The sequence below is a fragment of the Microcaecilia unicolor genome, chromosome 6 (assembly GCF_901765095.1).
Source record: "Microcaecilia unicolor chromosome 6, aMicUni1.1, whole genome shotgun sequence".
Taxonomy (NCBI): Eukaryota; Metazoa; Chordata; class Amphibia; order Gymnophiona; family Siphonopidae; genus Microcaecilia; species Microcaecilia unicolor.
The window spans coordinates 339,124,040-339,148,430 of NC_044036.1; the positions used below are offsets into that span (position 1 = coordinate 339,124,040).

Below are 24,391 nucleotides of genomic sequence, written 5' to 3' on the forward strand. Positions count from 1 at the left end.
ATGCAATAAAAATGAACACATTTTGAAACACAAGGGTTGTGTGTGTGTAAACAGCACTGGCACCAGGATGGGTGGCTTCTGTCTGCTACCTCTTACCAATACAGTCCTTGTTTTCTGCATTTCACAGGGTTTAATGTCCTGCTTAGAGAGTTGCACGGGAACAGCAATCCAGCCTGGCCCCTCATCAAGTAATCTCCATCCTGGCCCCTGGACCACCCAGCCCCTGTCATGCTGTGCCGCACCGCACCACAGTCACTTTGACCCCTTCCTTCCCCCCCCCCCCCCCCCACACAAGAAAGGCAGTTTCTATAAGCAGTAAAAATACTGGTAAGAACATAAGCATTGTCATACTGGGACAGACCAAAGGTTCATCAAACCCAGCATCCTGTTTCCAACAGTGGCCAATCCTGAACAGTACAATACATTTTATGCTGCTTATCCTAGAAATAAGCAGTGGATTTTCCCAAGTCCATCTTAGTAACGGCTTATGGACTTTTCTTTTAGGAAGATAGCCAAACGTTTTTTTAAAGCCCGCTAAGCTAACCACCTTTACCACATTCTCTGGCAACGAATTCCAGTTTAATTACACATTTGAGTGAAGAAAATTTTCTCCAATTCATTTTAAATTTACTACTTTGTAGCTTCATCACGTGCCCCCTAGTCCTAGTATTTTTGGAAAGAGTAAAGAAGCGAAAAGTCCATAGACCATTATTAAAATGAACTTGGGGAAAATCCACTGCTTATTTCTGGGATAAGCAGCATAAAATGTGTTGTACTTTTTTGGGATCTTGCCAGGTACTTGTGACCTGGATTGGCCACTGTTGGGAACAAGATGCTGGGCTTGATGGACCTTCGGTCTGTCCCAGTGTGGCAACACTTATGTACTTATGTGCTTGGGATTCTGAATGGAATCTTACTACTCTTTGGGGTTCTATATGGAATGTTGCTACTCTGGGATTCTAGAATCTTGTTATTCTTTGAGGTTCTGGAATGTTGCTACTGTTTGGGTTTCTGCCAGGTACTTGTGACCTGGATTGGCCACTGTTGGAAACAGGATGCTGGGCTTGATGGACCTTTGGTCTGTCCCAGTATGGCAACACTTTGCCTTATATAAATATTGCCATACTTATGTAAGGCAGAGCTCAGCTTGCCTACGCTTCCACGGGAACCCCGCAGGACCTGGGTCCATCCTCGCAGACCTGGAGGGGATTCCCGCGGGAGTCCCACCGTGCAGCTCTCTAGTCCTGCTGCAGTGCATAGCGGTAAATGATGGCTCGTGTTGTACCATAGACACTTCCAAATTAATGCTGCGTTTGGACAAAGCTTTAGGTACAGGTAGATACTGTTGTGGTGAGGTGAGCTCACCTGTGTCCTATTCAAATCATGCTGCCTTGCTTTCCAAGGTTAGAAGCCACAAGGTAAAGAGTGACTTTTTTTTTTTCTCCAGCTCACTCACGTGCTTAAAGGTACAGTGTATGTGAACCAGCTACCTTCACTTGAAGTATTTACTTAAACAAAAGCAGGCACTGTGCACTTTGGGTTTTAATAGGATTAAATCCTCACATTATCTCAGAGAGGCCGTAGCCTAATTCTTAACACGCTATGATACGCTTACTAAACTCTGGTACATATCTATGGTTCACTACTCACATAGACGCACTCGAAGGGTTCGGGGGGGGGGGGGGGAGGTACTGTAAGGGGGAAGGGGAATAGGAAGTAAGGCCGCCAGGACAGGTTAGCTCAAAATAAAAATCTTTTATAAAGTTACATTGAACAGTATTAAAACAAAAAACGGGAAATTCTTAGATCTATGTTTTGTTACATTTGTACCCCGCGCTTTCCCACTCATGGCAGGCTCAATGCAGCTTACATATTGTATACAGGTACTTATTTGTACCTGGGGCAATGGAGGGTTAAGTGACTTGCCCAGAGTCACAAGGAGCTGCCTGTGCCTGAAGTGGGAATCGAACTCAGTTCCCCAGGACCAAAGTCCACCACCCTAACCACTAGGCCACTCCTCCACTGTTGCTACTATTTGAGATTCTACATGGAATGTTGCTATTCCACTAGCAACATTCTATGTAGAAGTCGGCACTTGCAGATCACCAATGTGGCCGCGCAGGCTTCTGCTTCTGTGAGTCTGACGTCCTGCACGTGCAGGACGTCAGACTCACAGAAACAGAAGCCTGCGCAGCCTTCTACATGGAATGTTGCTAGTGGAATAGCAACATTCCATGTAGAATCTCCAATAGTAGCAACATTCCATGTAGAATCTCCAATAGTATCTATTTTATTTTTGTTACATTTGTACCCTGCGCTTTCCCACTCATGGCAGGCTCAATGCGGCTTACATGGGGCAATGGAGGGTTAAGTGACTTGCCCAGAGTCACAAGGAGCTGCCTGTGCCTGAAGTGGGAATCGAACTCAGTTCCTCAGTTTCCCAGGACCAAAGTCCGCCACCCCAACCACTAGGCCACTCCTCCACTCCTATGTAATGCTTTGGGTAATATAATGTCAATGTACTGCATATGTGTTCCTGTAGTTGGCACCCATGCCGGAAAATCTTGGAAAGTATCATGGGGAGGGGGGGGGGGGGGGGGCAAAAATGTTAAAAGATTGATAACGGCAAGCAGCACATTGATGGTTTTGAGTACTATTTCTCTTTTGACTTTCTGTACATTTTGATTGTACAATGTGTTTCTATGAAAGTTCATCAATAAAAATGTTGAAACATAATAGGATTAAATCCTATTTGAATCTGGCACTCAAATAGTTTAACCACTGGTGGGGAGGTGGGGTTTGGGGATGTTTTTACAGGGGAATTAGTGCTGGCAATACTGTAGCAGAACAGACTTCCATTGTACAGAAAACGTTACCCTCTCTCAGGTATTTTATGAGCTTTCTGTTTTGCTTTAGGCTCGGTGACAAATTCAACTCAAGCCTTGGTCGAGATCCAAAATGGAAATACCAGAAATTCTGCTGCCCTGTCTCTGGCTTCTGGTAACTCTTTCAGCCTTGACTGAAGCACAGACAGACGCTGCACCTGCAGGCTGTGGCCAAGAATTGAACTCGCTCTACTATAACCTGTGCGACCTCTCGGCAGCGTGGGGAATTGTAGTGGAGGCCATTGCCTGCGCCGGCATTGTGTCGACCTTCATCCTCGTCATTGTCTTGGTTGCCAGCATACCATTCGTGCAGGACTCTAGAAAGAAGAGTCTCATTGGGACTCAGGTTTTCTTTCTGATGGCCACTTTTGGACTCTTTTGTTTGGTTTTTGACTTCGTTGTGAAAAAGAACTTTGCCACATGTGCCTCTAGGAGATTTCTTTTTGGTGTCCTGTTCGGTATTTGTTTCTCTTGCCTGTGGGCCCACACCCTAAGTTTGAATTTTCTGGTGCGAAAGAACAAGGGTCCAAGGGGTTGGTGGATCTTTGCTGTGGCCCTGGGGCTCAGCTTGGTAGAAGTCGTCATCAACACCGAGTGGTTAATAATCACCATTGTCCGGAATGGTACGTCTACTCAAGGAGATCCATGCAACATTGAGAATATGGACTTTGTTATGGCTTTGATCTACGTCTTGTGCCTCATTCTTGCAACATTTATCTCAGTTTGGCCAACCCAATGTGGAAGATACCGGCAGTGGAAGAAGCACGGTATCTTCATCTTCCTTACCATTTGCTTCTCCATAGCCATTTGGGTGGTCTGGATTGTTATATATGTTTATGGTAACCAACAAATGGGAACCTACCCACTGTGGGATGATCCAACCTTGGCCATTGCCTTGGTGTCCAATGCTTGGACCTTCATCTTCCTCTACATCATCCCTGAGATTTCACAGCTGACTAAGCCAGGTTCGGATCAGTCTTTCGAAGAAGATCTGTATCCTACCAGAGGTGTAGGCTATGAAACGATCCTGAAGGAACAGAAGTCTCAGAGCACTTTTGTAGAAAACAAGGCCTTCTCCATGGATGAGCCCTCCTCAGGTCAGTCTCTGCCTTTTTTGTTTTGCACGGTTGTCTCTGTGGGTGAGGGTGGGGCTGTGTTTGAGAGAGAGGGTCAAATGAGAGAGAATAACGTTGATTGTATTGAATACAGATTAACCACTCTATGGTAGAAAGTGCAAAGGAAGAAACTTGGGAGGAAATATTTCTACCTAGATGCAGAGTTGTCGCTAACCAAAACAGTGAAAGATTTCAAGTCTGCTTGGGACAGAGGGGGGGGGGGTGGACATTAATTTAGTGTCCAATGTTCCCGTAATAAGCCATATGGGAACAGATTGATGGGAACTTTGGACACTAAAGGGTTAAGGAAAGGAGGGGGTTAGATAGAGTTTAAGTAGGTAAAGGAAACTGGGCAGGTGGTAGGATAGGCAGTCCCCTGCCACGAAAGGTGGCTTATGTAACAGCACCCCAATGGGGCCTGGAGACTAAACATGAATCCCTCGATCCTGAGTCTCGCCTGGGCAGCAAATAGTAGTAGTAGTAGTAATGAGGGTGTCCTGGACCCTACCCACTCTGTACACATTTTCTTTGGTGGTATCTGGCTCCTTGAACAACTGTCTCCAAAAATATCAGTAAGACAAGACCTGTGTTAGTTGCTGGGGAGAACCGAGTTTCTGCTCTTCAGTAATCATCAGAAGTAAGAAAAGCACACAGTGGGTGTGCAGGGGGAGGGGCTTCTATCCCTAGAAAGGAGGAGAATACGCACAGGAGCCCAGGACCTTCTGGGGAAAGGGACAAAAAAAAAATCTGCCTTCTGATATTTAAAGACTATGCTGGGCCTTGGCTTCAAGATGCTGAATATGAACCGAGATGTCGGTGGCTGATCATTTGGGTATAAAGTGGCCGCTGTAATTTTATCTGAGGACCTCGGATATTTCCAGGGTGGCAGAAAAGACTTTCAGACCTCCAGCGGCTTTGTTGGAATATGTGGCTGAAAATCAGTGGCACAGCAGAGAATGTGATCACCTCCCCCTCCCAAAAAAAAAAAATTGGTTCCTGCACGTTTCTAGAGCTCTGGGTCATTTTATGTGGTCTATAAACTTGAATCCATATTTAAATGTGGGCACCCGTTATTGGCTTGTCTTGCCACTTTCGGCTGCTCAGGTTAGTAAGAGCGTTGCACTGCGTGTGTCTAGTAAGTAAGTAACATGTAGTCCAGCCACATGCATCAGTGCTTCTGATCTCCCCAGGAAGTTCCTACTTGCTTTTACAGAGCACCTTCTGCTTGTGCTTGGCTTATTTTCACCAGACATCATTCAGCCCTGCAGGTGGTGCTTGTATGAAATGGTAAACAGCAGTAGTTCCCAAACCAGGTCCTGAAGGCACCCCAGCCAGTCAGGCTTTCAGGATACCCACCACGAATATTCATGAGAGAGATTTCCATGCACTGCCTCCACTACGTATACATAAGAAGGATTGCCATACTGGGACAGACCAAAGGTCCATCAAGCCCAGCGTCCTGTTTCCAACAGTGGCCAATCCAGGTCACAAGTACCTGGCAGAAACCCAAACAGTAGCAACATTCCAGAACCTCAAAGAACAACAAGATTCTAGAATCCCAGAGTAGCAACATTCCATGTAGAACCCCAAAGAGTAGCAAGATTCCATTCAGAATCCCAAAGACATAAGTGTTGCCACACTGGGGCAGACCGAAGGTCCATCAAGCCCAGCGTCCTGTTTCCAACAGTGGCCAATCCAGGTCACAAATACCTGGCAAGATCATAAAGAAGTACAAAACATTTTATACTGCTTATCCCACAAACAAAAAAAGCAATTCTGGGCCTTCAAGACTGAGACAACAGGAGTATTTTTTATTGATAAATGACCCGACACTGGCCATGTTTCGGCATTAAATAATGCCTGCCTCAGGGGTCAGGGATTAAATATGAAAGGTGTATGTGTCCAATGCCTCCAGAAATGGGCGGGGAAAATCTTTAGCTCAAAGCTTCGCCCTTCGGAAACGACAGCCGCAATGTAGAGTAAAAACTCCTGTTTTAGCCTTTTCTTTTGCAAAAGCAAGTGATTTTATCATTTTAACGCCGAAACACGGCCCGTGTCGGGTCATTTATCAATAAAAATACTCCTTTTGTCTCAGTCTTGAAGGCCCAGTATTGCTTTTTTTTTTTGTTTGTGTACTTTCTATGTATGCTGTTTACCCTCTCTGTTCGGTTTATACTGCTTATCCCAGAAATAGTGGATTTTCCCTAAGTCCAATTTAATAATGGTCTATGGACTTTTCCTTTAGGAAGCCGTCCAAACCTTTTTTTTTTAAACTCTGCTAAGCTAAGATATGGGCCCCATTTTGGGAGACTTTGACTGCAAGGACAAAAAGTAGAATATTAAACTCTTGAAAGTAAGGGAAGGGAGGGATGGGGAGGGGGGGCAATAGGTCAAGGGAAGGGAGGGGAAGGCGGGATAGAGGGAGGGGGAGGGTGAAGGGGGGAAAAACAAACAAAAAAAAGGGAACTGTGTTGGTTGTAAGGAATGTTATTTAGACTGTATTTTACATGTTTGTTTTTAAGTTTCCTTGTGTACCGATGTGAATAAACAAGATTTTTATTAAAAAAAAAACTCTGCTAAGCTAACTGCCTTTACCACATTCTCTGGCAACGAATTCCAGAGTTTAATTACATTTTGAGTGAAGAAAAATTCTCTCCGATTCATTTTAAATTTACTACTTTGTAGCTTCATTGCATGCCCCCTAATCCTAGTATTTTTGGAAAGCATAAGCAGACACTTCACATGCAAATATCTCAAGAATTTTCATGGTGTGGTGGGTATCCTGAAAACCTGACTGGCTGGGGTGCCTTCAGGACCAGGTTTGGGACCCACTGTTATACAGTATAATGCCTGGCCTCCATACAGCATCCTTGTCCCAGGATGAGAGAGCTGACTGAGCTCTGGGTAAGCAGCAGTCTGAAGACCAGTGCCTGACAAAACAAAGCATTTAGACTGTTTTTGTCTCTCATATTTTAATGCTTTTGAGTTTACCTAATCGTTGTCAGCAGGCACATCTGCTCAAAGCAGAAGTACCAGCTGGATACCAGCCTGCACATTTCTGAGTCCTGTGCCTCTGTTTTATCCTACCAAACCTATTTTTTAAGCCAGTGGTTCCCCCAGCCAGTCAGGTTTTCAGGATACCCACGATGAATATTCATGAGGGAGATGCACTTCCTCCACTACATGCAAATCTATCTCATGAATATTCATTGTGGATGTACTGAAAACCTGACTGGCTGGAGTGCCACCAGGATTGGAGACCACTGTTTTTTTAAGCTAAGAAATCTGCATCTGGTTTCAGTTCTGATAAACGCCCATTGCCAACCCCGTTCTTCAATCTGTTGTGAGTCCCTGTGTTCAGCTGAACATTCAGGCTTCATATGAATCGGTTCCATAATTGAAAGGTGATGAGCAGAACTCCGTCTGGATACATTCAGAGGCCTCGCAGTGGAAGTGCTTTCAGAATCGTAGTGCATAAATAATCCCTTTTAGAGAAGGAAGGAAAGGTACTTATTTTGGAGCTGGATTTTAGTCAGATGGTCCATTAGCATGTAGAATGTCATATCAGCCACTGGACTGTTCATATAAATTTTGATATGATCCATCTGCTTTGTAGGTGTGATATTATGTACACGTCAGCCCCTGTTCTGGCCTTGGTGCTGCTTTTAAATACAGGATTTTGCTCCTCTAGGGCTCTCTGTCCTGTCTCATTTGATCCTGCACCCAACAGCTCCTATAATCCTTGCCTTTGGCACTGTATTGTCTAAGAAGAAAGTGAAGAGCAGCATTAAATGCATTGCAAGACATTTTTAACGCTTCAGTGTCAGAACACACATCAGACCCTGAGCAGCACATATTAGCTTACTTTTAATTAAATGCTAAAATGTGGTTCCCAAACCTGGTCCGGGAGGCACCCCAGCCACTCAGGTTTTCATGATATTCATGAGAGAGATTTGCATAACAAGGAGACAGTGTATGCAGATCTTTCTCATGAATATTCATTGTGGATATCATGAAAACCTGACTGGCTGGGGTGCCTCCGTGGGGGACCAGGTTTGGGAACCATTGGTGTAGTCGGGTCAAACTAGCAGTAAGATACCAGAGGATGAAAGTGTGACATCCCCACTTTCCCCAGACACAAAGCCTGACCAAGGTCTTCTCTTTACAGCCAAGAAGCCAGTCTCGCCGTACAGTGGATATAATGGGCAACTGCGTAGCAGCGTCTATCAGCCCACCGAGATGGCCATGATGAACAAAGGCCCTGTGAGTATAACCAGTCTGGGACGGAAAGGGGAAGACCACACCCCAGTCCCCTGGGCTTCTGTGTGAACTTTCCAAGCAGGGGCGTAGCTAGGTGGGGCCATGGGGGCATGGGCCCCCAAAGATTTAGTCCTGGCTCCTGCCACTTCCAACCCGACCCCCCCCCCCCCCCGGCCGCCGCCACCACAAGGTACCTTTGCTGGCAGGGGTCCCCAACCCCCGCCAGCCTTAGTCTTCAGCACCGGTCTCCTGCGTGTTCGCTGATCTGTGCTGGATGTCAGGACTCGCAGCACAGATCAGAGAACACGCCGGACACAGGCGCTGAAGAAGACTAAGGCTGGTGGGGGTTGGGGACCCCCGCCAGCAAAGGTACCTTGCGGTGGGGGGGGGGGGGGTCGGCGGCTAGGTGAGGCAGGTTAAAATGTGTCCCCCCATCTTGGGCTCTGGATGCCCCTGTTCCCAAGATGTGGGAAAGGGAGAGCATGTCCACCACAAAGTCGAAGACATCATCCTGAAAAATTCTTCTCTTTGAATTTTTGAACTGTTACTGTGAATTTGAAATCCATGGATATGAAAAGATCGCTTGGTCTAGAAGGCTTTTTAACTTTTGCTCCACTGCATTCTGGGGTATGTAGTTCTTCAGAACAGCTGGTTAAAAGCCCCTCCAACAAACAGGAGTGGAGGAAAAGTTCCACAGCCTCTGGCTTTACACAGCTGCACACATGGACCGCTGTCCTTCGGGCAGTTCTAGGAGTGGGTTTGGATTGGCATAAAAGCAAAGCTGGGTAAACAGAATCAGCTGGTGACTTGCCCTGTCATGATTGTGAAGAAGGAATTATTTCTTGTGCTTTGCTAAAGATCGAGGATGCTGTGAAGACCTGTGCCAACTAATTTCATTCTCATGCTATTTATAACCTTAACCTACTGAAATACAAGCAGAAACGGGGAGTGCAAAGGTCAAGGGGGAGGTGAAGCCGTCTCTCTCGCTTTGTCAGTGAAGCAAAGCAGTTGGGGAAAACTAGAAGAATCGCTAGGTTGGCAGCTGGATCCAGATGTGTTCAGTTGCTCTGCATCAACCCTTAGGCCCATCTGGATCCAGTTGCCAAAATGAGCATCATTAGGAGAAAGAGGGAAGTAGTATAACTTTTATTTACGTCTTCTCTGAGACCCTTTGAATGCTGTGTTTTAGCTCTCCAAAAGATAGAGGCAATTTGGAAGGGGACCCCCAAAATGGTGCATGACCTGCACTTAACAGGCAGACACAGAGTGTGAAGGACCTAATGGTGTATTAAAAGAAAGAGGTCCTGTGAAACAACCATTCAGATTCTAGCAGTCATCGAAGTCCCAGAAGGAAGGAGTTTCCACCAGTAGTGTAGCCAGAGTTTAATTTTTAGATGGGCCTGGAGGTGGACTGGGTGGGCACAGGCCTCGCATTTCCTCTCCACCCCCCTGCGAAAGCCCCCTGCACATGGTCAGTTCTGGTCATTTTTACTGACCTAAAGCTCCGTTCTCTCTCCAGCACCGGCGATTCCCATAGCCTCCCGCCTACTCTGCAACTTCCTGTTTCCGCAAAGGTTTTAGTGATTCGTGGCCCCTTTAAAATTGAATGTTGGGCTGTGTGTTCATAAGCTTGCATTCATAGTTATGCCTTAAATCAGTTTTGCCCTCAGTAAATTAAACACACATTATTCTATTCTCTGCTTTAGTCACCCATTCTTTTAACAGCTTCAAAGTGACTTAAAGAATCACCAGAAAATACAATTAAATGAGGCTTAAAAAAAAAAAAAAAGCATGATGAAAACCAAAATTGATCACTGGGTTTAATAAAATAAAAGATCTTCAGGAATCGTTGAAAAATTTGAATAGAGAAAACGTACCAAAATGCAGTTGCCTGAAACTTAAAAAAAGGAATCAAAAACATATATAGTAACATAGTAGATGATGGCAGAAAAAGACCTGCACGGTCCATCCAGTCTGCCCAACAAGACAACTCATGTGTGCTACTTTTTGTGTATACCCTACTTTGATTTGTACCTGTGCTCTTCAGGGCACAGACCGTATAAGTCTGCCCAGCACTAGCCCCGCCTCCCAACCACCAGCTCTGGCACAGACCGTATAAGTCTGCCCAGCACTAGCCCCGCCTCCCAACCACCAGCTCTGGCACAGACCGTATAAGTCTGCCCAGCACTATCCCCGCCTCCCAACCACCAGCCCCGCCTCCCACCACAGGCTCTGGCACAGACCGTATAAGTCTGCCCAGCACTATCCCCGCCTCCCAACCACCAGCCCCGCCTCCCACCACAGGCTCTGGCACAGACCATATAAGTCTGCCCAGCACTATCCCCGCCTCCCAACCACCAGCCCCGGCACAGACCGTATAAATCTGTCCAGCACTAGCCCCACCTCCCACCACCGGCTCGTTTGAATCTTATTTTTCTGATGAAGGGAAATTCAAGTGTATAATAATTCCATTTCCAGTGTAATTTCTCTATCAAAAGTGTCAATCGGATTTCTGGGCTCGAGAAATCAATCTAGCGGAAGTATTTTGTAGAAGCTGCAAAGTATTGAATAACCAGGAAGAAATCCCTAGACATGGGGAATTAAAATAACCATAGGTGGCAAAAACCATTAGTTGAACAAGCAATCTAAAATGATCCCCCAAAAATAGGACCTAATGCTTCAAAGTTGTTGCAACTTAAAATTAAAGTACTAGAAAACCTTTTCACCCGCGTCTCCGTAAACAAGGGTAATGTCCAATAGGACTCCTAAGACACTTGATGAGTTATCAGCTAGAAATGTAATTCCAGGGCTTAAAGACACATCTCTAGAAGTAAAGCTTCAAAATTGGAGTGGAGGAGTGACGTGGTGGACTTTGGTCCTGGGGAACTGAATTCGATTCCCACTGCAGGCACAGGCAGCTCCTTGTGACTCTGGGCAAGTCACTTAACCCTCCATTGCCCCATGTAAGCCGCATTGAGCCTGCCATGAGTGGGAAAGCACAGGGTACAAATGTAACAAAAATAAAATAGATACTATTGGAGATTCTACATGGAATGTTGCTACTATTGGAGATTCTAAATGGAATGTTGCTATTCCACCAGCAACATTCCATGTAGAAGGCTGCGCAGGCTTCTGTTTCTGGGAGTCTGATGTCCTGCACGTATGTGCAGGACGTCAGACTCACAGAAGCAGAAGCCTGCGCAGCCACATTGGTGATCTGCAAGGGCCGACTTCTACATGGAATGTTGCTAGTGGAATAGCAACATTCCATGTAGAATCTCAAGAGTAGCAACAGTGGAGGAGTGGCCTAGTGGTTAGGGTGGTGGACTTTGGTCCTGGGGAACTGAGGAACTGAGTTTGATTCCCACTTCAGGCACAGGCAGCTCCTTGTGACTCTGGGCAAGTCACTTAACCCTCCATTGCCCCATGTAAGCCGCATTGAGCCTGCCATGAGTGGGAAAGCGCAGGGTACAAATGTAACAACAACAAAAAAAAGTTACTGAACCACAGTTAATCAAATGACTCTTGGATGATTGTTTTAGGGTTTTACTAAATATTGTATGAAGTTTCTTTTTTTATTGTATTATTATTTGTTTTTTAGTGTTACCCATTGTGATCTGTCAGAGTTAAGCAGTATAGTAAAACATAAACAGAACATAAGAATAGCAATACGGGGTCACACCAATGGTCCGTCTAGCCCAGTATCCTGCGTCCAGCAGTGGTCAATCCAGGTCACAAGTACCTGACAGAAATCCAGTTAGTAGCAACATTCCATACTACCAATCCCGGGTCAGGCAGTGTCTTCCCCCATGTCTGTCTCAATAGCAGACTATGGACTTTTCCTCCGGAAACTTGTCCGAACCTTTTTTTTTTTTTAAACCCAGATATTCTAACCACTGTTACCACATCTGCTGGCAACAAGTTCCAGAGCTTAACTGTTCTTTGAGTGAACAAATATTTCCTCATATTTGTTTTTAAAGTATTTCTGTGAAATTTCATGGAGTGTCCCCTGATATTTGTACTTTTTCAAAGTGTGAAAAATTGATTCACTTTTACCTATTCTACACCATTAAGGATTTTATAGACCTCAATCATATCCCCCTCTCAGCCTTCTGTTTTCCAACCTTAAGAGCCCTAACCTCCAGCGGCGTACCAAGGGCGGGGCGGTGGGGGCGGTCCACCCCAGGTGCATGCCGCTGGAAGGGTGCAGAGAGCAGCCGCATGCCTGTTGGCTCCGCTGGTTCCCTGCTCCCTCTGCCCCGGAACAGGTTACTTCCTGTTCCGGGGCAGAGGGAGCAGGGAGCCAGCGGAGCAGAGACCTGTGCGGCTGCTCCATTGCACCTGGGGGGGGGGGGGGATTGAAGGGCCGGGGGGGGGGGTGCGCATCGGTGATCCGCCCCAGGTGGCAGCCGACCTAGGATTGTCACTGCTAACCTCTTTAGCCTTTCCTCATACGAGAGGAGTTCCATCCTTGTATCATTTTGGTCGCTCTTTGAACCTTTCCTAATTCCGCCATAATGTTTTTTTTGAGATACAGTGACCAGAATTGAACGCAGTACTCAAGGTGAGGTCACACCATGGAGCAATGCAGAAGCATTATAATATTTGTAGGTTGGCATCCTTCGCATGAAGGTCCTCAGGGTTCCCCATTGTTTGTTTTATTCAACCTACACGTGAGAACCCTAGAGCAGAGCTTCTCAAGCCAGTCCTTGACGCACACCTAGTCCCATCAGGTTTTCAGGATATCCACAATGAATATACATGAGAGAGATCTGCATGTACTGCTTCCTTGGTATGCAAATCTGGTCATGCATATTCAGAATATACATATCCCTGTGCATGTTCTTAATGAACAGCCTTTTAAAATGGATTCAAAGTGCTAACTAACCCCAGGTCAGGATAGACACTGGACTAGTCCTGGGTTTTCTAATCACCTTATTCTGCACACAGTGAGGGAAACAGGACACCTTCTGACAAAGATGAGAGAAGCCCTAGCAGATGCCCAGCAGTGCTATAAAAGCAACGTCCCTGCCATCGGTCACTACCGGCTTCACCCATGCAGATCTCATACCAAGATTGGTCTCCGTGTTTTCAGCGGCTAGGAATCAAGAGGCCTGGTCAGAGAAAAAAATGCAGTATTCAGGGCAGCCGCAGGATGGATTTAAATGTTTTCCCTTCAGCGTTGAAGGATTGCTAATTGGCTTGTGGCACCTTGGTAAAATAAACCCTGATTAATGACCGACACCTAACGGCAAGCTTAAAGCTATAAATATTTGAGAGCCATTCTTACTAATGTGTTCTTTATTGCAATGCCTGTGAGAGAAGCTCGGACTGGGCTGCAGGGGTTTCCAGTCTACACATTTACCCTTCAAAAGCTGGAAAACTTTATTATACAGCTGTTTGTACGGAAAGAAAACGCCATAAGGAATCCCAGATGAGCAGGGACTGGCCTCCACTTGCACCACGTGACTGTTTTGCTGGTGGAAGCAGGGGCGTAGCTACGGGGGCCTGGGCCCCTGTAGATTTTGCCCTGGACCCCCCTGCCGACGACCCTCTCAACCCCCACCCCCCTGCCGTCAACCCGCCGTCGCCTACCTTTGCCTACGTTGTACGTGCAGGACGTCCAGACTCAGAAGAACGAAGCCTTGCGAAGTTGCGAGGGAAAAGAGGACCTCAGCTGGCGGGGCCAGCAAAGGTAGGCGGTGGCGGCGGGGGATCCCCAGGTAGCAAAAAGAGGTTTCTGCCCACTTAAATGGAAAAGGGCCCCGTCACACCTGGCTCAGCATCAGATCAGTAGCCAGAGCTTCTGACAGGAAGGGAGGGTCGGAGGCAGGGGGGGGGGTGTCGGCAATGGCAGGGGGGTCGGCGGGGGGGAGGGGCTAAAATGTGCCCCCTCATCTTGGCTCTGGACCCGCCGAAGTCTGGCTACGGCCCTGGGTGGAAGCACAGTGGAATAGCCCCAAACGTGGAAAGAATGATGCAAGCCACTGCACTGCCTGGGTTACCTGGTGAAAATGCCCTGCAAACCAAAAGAACAAAATTCAGCCACCTGGAGGAATCTAGGACACCCTTATGCAGCCAAATCAAATCAGCTTAACTTGGTTTGATTACTGGTCCATTTAATTGTGCTCATGTTTCAGGGTGGTTCATTAACATAATAATTAAACTTTAAAATAAACAATCTACAAGTTACAGCAAATAAATGAGTAGAAGGTTGTTGGGCTGTATAGAGAGGGGAGTGACCAGCAGAAGAAAAGAGGTGTTAATGCCCCTTTACAAATCGTTGGTGAGGCCCCACCTGGAGTATTGTGTTCGGTTTTGGAGGCCATATCTTGCTAAGGATGTGAAAAGAATTGAAGCGGTGCAAAGAAAAGCTACGAGAATGGTAAGGGATTTACGTTACAAGAGAGACTTGATGACCTGAACATGTATACCCTGGAGGAAAGGAGAAACAGGGGTGATATGATACAGACGTTCAAATATTTGAAAGGTATTAATCCGCAAACGAACCTTTTCCGGAGATGGGAAGGCGGCAGAACTAGAGGGCATGAAATGAGATTGAAGGGGGGCAGACTCAAAAAAAAATGTCAGGAAGTATTTTTTCACTGAGAGAGTGGTGGATGCTTGGAATGCTCTCCTGCGGGAGGTGGTGGAGAGGAAAACGGTAACTGAATTCAAACATGCGTGGGATAAACATAAAGGAATCCTGTTCAGAAGAAATGGATCCTCAGGAGCTTAGCCGAGATTGGGTGGCAGAGCCGGTGGTGGGAGGCGGGGCTGGTGGTTGGGAGGCGGGGATAGTGCTGGGCAGACTTATACAGTCTGTGCCCTGAAAATGACAGTTACAAATCAAGGTAAGGTATACACAAAAAGTAGCACATATGAGTTTGTCTTGTTGGGCAGACTGGATGGACCGTGCAGGTCTTTTTCTGCCATCATCTACTATGTTACTATGATTAAAATGTAATAAATTAACACATCTAAGAGAACCAGCCTGTGACTGGGTAGAAAGACCCCTTTTTGCTTGTACTGCCTGAGGGAAGGGTCTCGGGAGCCCTGTCCACTGACATCTCTAAACATTCCCTGGCAGAGAGAGAGAGATCATTCTATAGGTTAATTAATAATACATTTAGGAGCGCAAGTTAACATTGTTATAGGAAGCTTTTGCATTTTGCTTTGATTTTCTTCAGTTGCCTGGGGCTCAATTTGTCCTCTTGCTGTATCCTGGGTGGAAGTGAAAACAGACAATGCAGATTCAGGCACAATTTTGATGCTGTCCGCGGAATGGGATAGGATACTAGTGAGGCAGAGCTGGATTTAATTTGATATTTAATTACTTTCCAAACCCTGAGCTCCAGGGGAGTTACATTCAGGTTGCCCTGGTAGTTCTTCCCCAGGCTCTGGGCAAGATGTACTAAAAGGTATAAATAACCCTGTTATGGGTTATTTATGCCATAAGACTTATTTACTGATAAACACACAATCATGGTATTAGCACACTTCGGTACATTTAACCCTGTGTGCACCAGACAGTACAGGGTGAAGAGACCTACACTCACAAAGAGCATCACTGGGATTTGAGCTTTGGTGTCCCTGGTTGTCGGGAAAGGAAAAGGGGATGGGGTTTGATATACCAGCTTTCTGTGATTACAATCAAAGTGGTTATATATTATATATGGGTACTTATTTTGTACCTGGGGCAATGGAGGGTTAAGTGACTTGCCCAGAGTCAGAAGGAGCTGCAGTGGGAATCAAACCCAGTTCCCTAGGATCAAAGTCCACTGCACTAACCACTAGGCTACTCCTCCACTCATTCCACCAATAAGAGCCAACCTCATCAGTGATGTCACAATGGCTTGATTGCCCGATACTTGGCTCACTTCTGATATTGTGATGTCATAAGGGAAAGGGAGAAAGGGAAATGGGACTTGATATACTGCCTTTCTGAGGTTTTTGCAACTACATTCAAAGCGGTTTACATATATTCAGGTACTTATTTTGTACCAGGGGCAATGGAGGGTTAAGTGACTTGCCCAGAGTCACAGGGAGCTGTAGTGGGAAGTGACTTGCCCAGAGTCACAAGGAGCTGGAGCTGCAGTGGGAATTGAACCCACTTCCCCTCGTTCTCAGGCCGCTGCAGTAACCATTAGACAGAAAATTTTCATTTTGAATCATTTCCTGTACTGTTTCTGGAAATGTTTTTTTGGCCATTTTTTATTCATGGGAGCAAAGTCAATAGGGGGATCCTTTTACTAAGGTGTGCCGAAAAGTGGCCTGCGCTGGTGTAGATGCATGTATTGGACATGTGCAGGTCCATTTTCAGCGTGCCTGCTAAAAAAGGCCTTTTTTTTTTTTTTTTTGCCGAAAATGGATGTGAGGCAAAATAAAAATTGGCACGCGTCCATTTTGGGCCTGAGACCTTAACTGCCACCCATTGATCTAGTGGTAAAGTCTTGCGCGTTAACCAGGCGGTAATGGTCTATGCGCATACAATGCCGATTACCACCTGGTTAGTGCCGCGTGCCGGAAATTTTCCGGCACACCTAGTGGACGGGCACAAAAAAATGAAATTACCACCCGGGCCTCGCAGTAGAAAAAAAGAGGTTGTACTTTGTGCGAAAAGTGCACTCTTTCTGCTCATTTTCATTTGATAAGAAACGACATGGGATTTGCCACTGACGTATCCCATATCAGTGCAAACGAACGCCTGTCCCTAATTCTCGCCCACTGTTTTAACAGCACCTTATTTAGAGAAGGGGGTGGGCTGGCTTTATCTGTACACAGTCGTATAAGAGGTGCTGAGGCATTGTAGAAACCCACTGAGAAGCAGTGGTCTTTCCTACATCCCAGGCAGAATGAGCAGGGCAGATGAGATAAACTGTGAAGTTGTCGGTATTATTCCCAATGATTTCTGCTTCTCCTGTTCTTTTCTCCAGCGGTAGTGGGATGGGATGGGCCACCTTTCTGCCCCATATGGCATTGGGAGACAGAGGTGGAGGTTGATATGTTTGCTCCATTCCACCAAACAAGCGTTCTGTTGCCTCGGCTTTTCTAAGTCCTGCTTCAGACACTGGGTCTTGATTTCATAAAGATGTTTTCAATAATCCATATTGCCCCAGGGCTAAGAAGAGCAGAGATGGATCCACTGAAGGACAACACAGCAAAAGGGGTGGGACTAGAGCAGGGCTGGGTGGGGCTAGCGACTGTCTCCATTTCTTTTTCACTGTTGGGCTGATCCATTCTTGTCTTCAAGCGGAATAGCTATGTCTGTGCATGTGTCTGGAACAAAGAGTGGGCTCAGCTGTTTATAGTGACGGACATGTTCAAAGCTACTTCTGTGTACAAATCATCTGTCCCCACATTGGCTACTTTGAATACAGCTGAAATGTTTACAGCGGTACACCACCCTTTAGAAGGTGGTGTTTCCAGGGTCTGCTGAAGGCAGGAGAGACTGTTTGAGAGAAGATGACATGGTGCTATTGTCCCTGAGGTGGTCATCATTTCACTGCAGCCTCCTAAACGTTGGTCTTTATTGGCCTTCATCCCTGAGGTCACTACATAAAAATTAATCACCCATCTGGCTTGTCCAGCCAAGGAGAAATCCCATCTGCCAGAGAAGCGTAACCACTCGTAGGCTCTCGTTTCTCAACCAGCTCTGCTTTTGTGCTGGAAACACTTTAGGAGCTCATTTCATAGAGACATAATCCTTAAACAGTAATAATTGTACTTGTTATCATGAAACGACTATGCCTATTTTCTCTTACCAATATTCGAACTATAAAAATTGTACCTGTTATCACGATATGATTATGTCATAACCACACTCTGTAAGCCACTTTGAGCCTACAAATAGGTGGCAAAAGTACATAACATAAGTAATGCCATACTGGGAAAAGACCAAGGGTCCATCAAGCCCAGCATCCTGTCCACGACAGCGGCCAATCCAGGCCAAGGGCACCTGGCAAGCTTCCCAAACGTACAAACATTCTATACATGTTATTCCTGGAATTGTGGATTTTTCCCAAGTCCATTTAGTAGAGGTTTATGGACTTGCCCTTTAGGAAACCGTCCAACCCCTTTTAAAACTCTGCTAAGCTAACCGCCTTCACCACTTTCTCCGGCAACAAATTCCAGAGTTTAATTATCCCTTATTTGTCCTGGTTGTCTGTCCTAATTAGATTGTAAGCTCTGTCAAGCAGGGACTATCTCTTCATGTCCAGTGTACAGCGCTGTGTACGTCTAGTAGCGCTATAGAAATGATGAGTAGTAGTAGTCTTTGGGATTCTAGAATCTTGCTACTCCTTTGGGATTCCGGAATCTTGCTATTCTGTGTCCTTTATCCCTTATTTGTCCTGTTTGTCCTGATTAGATTGTAATCTCTGTCGAGCAGGGACTGTCTTCAAGTTCAAGTGTACAGTGCTGCATAAGTCTAGTAGTGCTATAGAAATGCTAAGCAGTGGTTGCTGTACCCTGTACTGTATGATGTTATCTTGAAAGCAATGGGTTCTAAGACTTTTAGGGGCTCTTTTTACTAAGCTGCCAATAGTAAATGGTCTTAACATGCCCTAATGTGAGCCTTTTCCACACGCCAGGCCCATTTTCGATTGAGTTTCTGGCCCTGCGCTAATGCCAACACTTCGCTAAGGGCTCCTGCATTATGAACAGGCTAACCAGTTTGGGTACAGGTGATGCCTCTCTTCCCCTGACGTACTTCCTCCAAAACAAACAAACAAACAAAAAAACACACACACTTAGTGCACACCAGGGCCGCTGAGAGGGGGGGGGGCAGGGGGGAGGCAAAATTCCCCGGACCCAGGCCCCCAAGGGGGGCCTGGCACCGGGGTCAGGCCGCCGGCGCTGCAGTTCCCAGTCTCACCTGCCTGCCTCCTCAGCTCCGGGCCCCCTGCATTCGAAGCGGCAGTCACAGATTGCCTCCCTTCGCGCCTTCTGTCCCTGTGTCCCGCCCTCGCGGAAACCGGAAGTTACATCAGATGAGGGTGGGACACAGGGAGGGAAGGCCAGAAGAGAGGCAATCTGCGACTGCCGCTTTGAATGCAGGGGGCCCGGAGCCGTGGAGGCAGGCAGGTGAGACCGGGGACTTCAGCGGCGGGGGGGGGGGGGGGCAGGGTGGCCTTGTGGTGGGGGGGGGGGGGGGCTTGCCCCGGGCCCGGTCTCGGTCTAGTCTCTCGGCGGCCCTGGTACACACAAGTGGCAAAACTAAACGCAGACTGCTTTAGAACTTAACAGCTTAGTAAAAGGGCCCCGTAATTGAACTGAATTAAATTAACATGTGTACATTAGGTAGAAATTGTACAAAAGCCTATTTCTGCATGTAACGCAACGCTTAGGAAATGAACTAAATAGAATACGGAAAGAAAGGGTTTTTAATTTTGTAAGAACATTTTTATTTATCTCATCATTTTTGCTTTAATCCTAGCAGTCTGAAATGCCCTATGATGTCGTCATCCCACGAGCCACAGCAAACTCTCACGCTTTGAACAGCACCAACTCCACGCTCCGAGCCGAAGATGTCTTCGGTGCCCAGAACAAACACGCAGCCTATCAGGAGGCTACGAATACTCAGGTCTGGCCAGTGAGCAATCTTTAAACAGCAGGTAGCCAATAAACTAAAGAGCAGTACTGTATTAGATTTAGGGGGACTTTTACTGAGGCACCTATGGGAATACATAGGTGTCTTTTTAGCGTTTAGCGCCTGCCTATTTTTAACGCCAGCACGCCTTAGTAAAAGACCTCCTTAGTTCTCACCTTTCAGTGGTAGCTCAAGGTGAGTTACACTAGATGTTTCCCCGTTCTCGGAGGGCACCCAATATATTTGTGTCCAGCAACTTGCCCAAGATTACAAGCAACAGCAGCGGGATTTGAACCAGGCTTCTCTCGTTGTTGCCCAGTGCTTTCACCGCTAAGCTACTCTTCCACGCCACTGTCTTATTCTGAAGTAGCACAGAGGTATCGCCCACCTCTGACTGTCGGTGATAGCGTGGCACGGAACGTAACGCAGCTACTGCTGGTCAATAGCTGGTTCGTGCATTCCTCAGGGCCATTCTTCCCACCAGTACTTGCCTCCAAACATATCCACACCCCAGCCAGCCTGCTGCTGAAAACGTTAAGGGGCTTGTGGGTGGTTTCACCGTTCACCTCCCGTGCACAGGCATGCAGCAGAAAGGTAACACACAAATTTGCATTGCCTGTGCCTTCCCTTCGTATTCCGTTCTTAACCTCCTAGCGAACTAACGAGTTTTGGACTTAGCCTATTTTCACCAATTACTCTAGAATTTTGAGGATTTTATGAGCCTACAAATAGAAGCCACCCCAACCCTATTACATCCTATGCCCACTCTTCATTCCCATTACATCTGATATTACAATAGCCCCCTGTCACTGTTAGGACTAGATTTGAAACGGATACTGTCTCTTGGAAATGCATAGAAATATTTCCTTTTATAAGTGTTTATAATCTTGTCTTCATTGTTCTAGGCTCATTCTCGCTGGTAAAAGCCTGCGGCCCTCAAGGCAGGACCCTGTGCAAGTTCCTCCCTCCTCGAGGCAACTAATCCTCTCTCGCGGAGCACTTTCCTCTCTGCTGGAGCGATCCGCTCTACCTCTTGGGGCAGTTTCCTGTCTGCGAGGGCAGTCCTGCCATCCTCCTCCATCAATGGAAATCTTATCTCTCCTGCTTGATTGAATCACACTGAGAACATTTTGGAAGCTGGTCGGAGCGCCTTATCAGAATGTTACAAGGAAGAGGGCACGAGAAGGACAGGAAACGAACTGGTCCCTGACTTATCCACTGAGCCTTGGTATAGACTTCTCCCAATATATATGAAACTTCCCCAACAGTGCATCTGGTACTTAGGCAGCTGTGAAAAACATGCCCTCCCCCCCCCCCCCCCCCCCCCCCCCCCCCACATCACTTTTTTTCTCTCTCTCTCTTGAAACATTTCAGCTGCAGCAGGGACAGGAGAAAGGAGAAGGTATTTTAAATTCAGCTTCATTCTAGGACCATGTCAACAAGTGATGTGGCATGGAAAGAGTGGGGTGCTGTTCTGCCTACTTGAGACCATTCATACAGAGTGTCTTTTCCAGGTCTGATCAAAGCACTGTGAACAAGGAGTTGGATTTTTAAAAGAGCTTCCAAGTGTGCGATACCACCAAGGCACATGCTGCCACCATGAAGCTACTTTTTCCTCTGGGCTATGCACTAAAAATCCCACTTGCCACACTTAAATTATGACTTGACTGATGTGTCGATAAGCAGGTTTGATCAATTTGCTCAGCCTTTAATACAGTCAGCAGTGCCATTGCACTGGTCAGTAAGTCTTCTGCAACATCTCCTGATTACTGGATCCTTTGGTTGGTTGGTTTGTTTGTTTTTTATCCTGCTGGAAGTGGCACATTCTGTTACAGGACTGGTTCTCCTGTACCTACTGGAAGGGAAGTTTTATCCAGATGGGACAACAAGGGTTTTTTTTTTTTTTGTTAAATTCACATCGCACTCCAAGCCCTGCTAACCAGGCCTGCTAGTCCTCATCTGGTCTGTCTGAAACTGAAAGGCTGAGAAGGAATGTCACAAGCTTAAGTAAAAAAAATAATCTTCAGTAAAGCTCGGAGACATTCAACATCTGAAGCAGAAATACTGAGGATGAGGTCACCAGGGAGGATTGGGAAGGACAGAACCTCTTGCTTTTCTCTCACCCCCGTTACTCTGCAGGTGACGACAAGGAACAGAACGGGTGAGGTGGGTTTGGGACACGGAATTGAACCTGTTCGGTAGGGTAAGGAGACGGTGGTGCATTGCACTCAAGGTTACACATGGAGCCCTGACGTGAGGAAGCTGTCATTAAGGTTATCAAGTGATGTGAGGATAAGATTCCAGGAGGGGGAAGGGTGCGAAGGGAATTAAGCAGGTCTTACTGTCCCACTGACCTTTCTCTGTACAGTATGTTTGTCACATATGGAACTTTAATGCAGTGCCTTTTTTTTATATGTACATATGACAAAATATATTTATCCCATTTATATATAAATATGTTTAGGTTCTCTGACCGATGTGGCCAGTGCCCTGGTTTGTCTTTAAATTTATTTTTGTGTATATTGTATTTACATAACCCTATTCTGTATATACAAATTATTTTTACAGCAGGGAGTCTGAAGGGGCAGTTACATGTGTGTCTGTGACTGTTCTGTTTATTAAAGTGGTATTTTAAACAGCCAAAACTCAAAGCTCTGCCTGCGTTCTTTCAGTGTTACGTAGCTTCCAGCAATACATGGGGGTCCAATTACTTTTTTTTTCAAAATTCTACCCCCTCCCCCTTGACCCTAAATGTTTATCATTTTTTTAAAAACTCTAATAAAGCAGACCTCCTAACTAATATGTGAAATATAAAGTTGTCTGTGTGGTTCGGAAAAGGAGAAAGAGAAGGGTTATCGCACAGCCTCTGGCAGTCAGCCATCAGCCCTACCTGGTTTTCAGTTCAGTTTCCACTTCCTTTGTGTTGGCCGTGCAGGCGAGGGCCAGGTGCTAGGGACAGACTGACCTTGTGTGATCGGACTCTGCAGACCAAGCCTGGATGACCTGACCATCTAAACAAAGCCCTGTGCTGTGGAATTCGTTTCTAAACATGGAGCTTAGAGAAAGCAGAAATGCACCAAACAGTAAATGTGTGTCAATCTCTGTCCTTCAAGGAGATGATGAATGAGAGAAACAGGAAAGACAGGATGAGAAAGAGGAAAGGCTTTGGCCTATTGAATGAGAAGAAGACTTACTGGAATACTTCTTTGGGACTCGGGGCTAGTGCTGCGGAGAAAGCTTATTTTCAGAAATGCCCCCAGGACTCTTTCATCATACAGCAGAGTGGAAGAGACTAAAAGCAAATAATACGTCATCCTGCCATATGATACTAATGAGGCTTTTATGGGTCTATCAGGTGCACTTTAGCCCAAGAACAAAGTGTACTGGTAACCAGGTTTTAATGAGGAACAAGAGGCTGGCTGCTTTGGGGTTGCATTTAATAAACAGCTGTGAGTGTTAAAAACAAACCTGGGAGGCACCTTTCAACCTTTGGTAAAACAGATTCTTTGGGAAATCCAGACTAAACAGTATTAGGAAAAGGTTGCATTGGGAAGTGTGTATTTATTAAACACCTTCTCCAATCCAAACGGTCTGCTCAATGTGACGTAGAAGCTACAGAAACAGCAGCTAAAGGTCCTAGGCTTACCCAGCGGCGTAGCCAGACACCCAATTTTGGGTGGGCCTGGGCCCAGGATGGGTGGGCAGAAGAACTTTGCCCTGTCCCACAAGTGATTTGGTCTCTCCCTCTCTCGCCTGCATGCCATTTGGTCTCTTAAACATCCTCCCTCCCTCACATGCAGCAACTAATACACACTGCTCATGTTGGCTCCACAGCCTTCCCTCTGATGCAACTTCCTGTTTCCGCATAGGTGGGAATACATCAGAGGGAAGGCTGTGGGGCTGGTGCGAATAGTATGTATCAGTCGCTGTTCGCTGCAGGCGAAGATCTGCTGTTTACAAGGTATGCAGGAGGGACAGTTGTTGGGAGTTTTTGGCTGGTGAGGCTTAGGGATCCCTGCCTGCCACATCATAGGTGTACTGCTACTGGGTGGGCCTGGGCCCATCCAGGCCCACCCTTGGCTACACCACTGGGCTTACCCATCCCAACTCACCCTCACCTGCCCACAAGAACCAGACTGTGCTAAAGGTCCCTTTTTAAAGAAATGCTCAATAATACAACTCCAAGAATCAAAATCTTGCAACAGAAAAAGAAACAGAGTATTTTTTTACTTAGTATAAAGAAAGAGTTATTTAACAAAAGGGGAACAATTAACCTATCCTCTTCATCTTACAGTCCTCAAATAATGAGATCCAGTACCAAGACAATTTTAACAGTATTAGGTAAAAGGAGGAAGAAATGGTGGTGATGGGGGGGGGGGGGGGGGGAAGGAACCAGGCTATTAAATGTTACAGAGTTGAAGAAGATGGAACCAGTATGGGGAAGGAGAAATCACAGATTTGGAATCCAGAAAAGTACTGAGGTATGGAGGATCAAAGAAAACATACTTAGGGCCCCTTTTACTAAGCCACGTAGGCGCCTA

The 24,391-nt window shown here is 46.3% G+C and overlaps 1 protein-coding gene across 4 annotated transcripts in view; it reads left to right on the forward strand.

Moving 5' to 3' along the window:
* Nucleotides 1-21,908, forward strand: part of GPRC5C (G protein-coupled receptor class C group 5 member C) — a 29,470-nt gene extending 7,562 nt beyond the window's left edge. For 2 of the 4 annotated variants that reach the window (XM_030208555.1, XM_030208556.1), the window contains exons 2-5: nt 2,917-3,982; nt 8,169-8,263; nt 19,698-19,844; nt 20,756-21,908. In XM_030208555.1, the coding sequence (XP_030064415.1) occupies nt 2,959-3,982; nt 8,169-8,263; nt 19,698-19,844; nt 20,756-20,773 (1,284 nt within the window). In that variant the 5' untranslated portion in view covers nt 2,917-2,958 and the 3' untranslated portion in view covers nt 20,774-21,908. Of the gene's footprint in view, nt 1-1,568; nt 1,625-2,916; nt 3,983-8,168; nt 8,264-19,697; nt 19,845-20,755 lie in introns of those variants that run through there. The other 2 variants (XM_030208557.1, XM_030208558.1) reach the window with 2 other exon arrangements.
* The last annotated feature ends 2,483 nt before the right edge of the window (nt 21,909-24,391 follow it).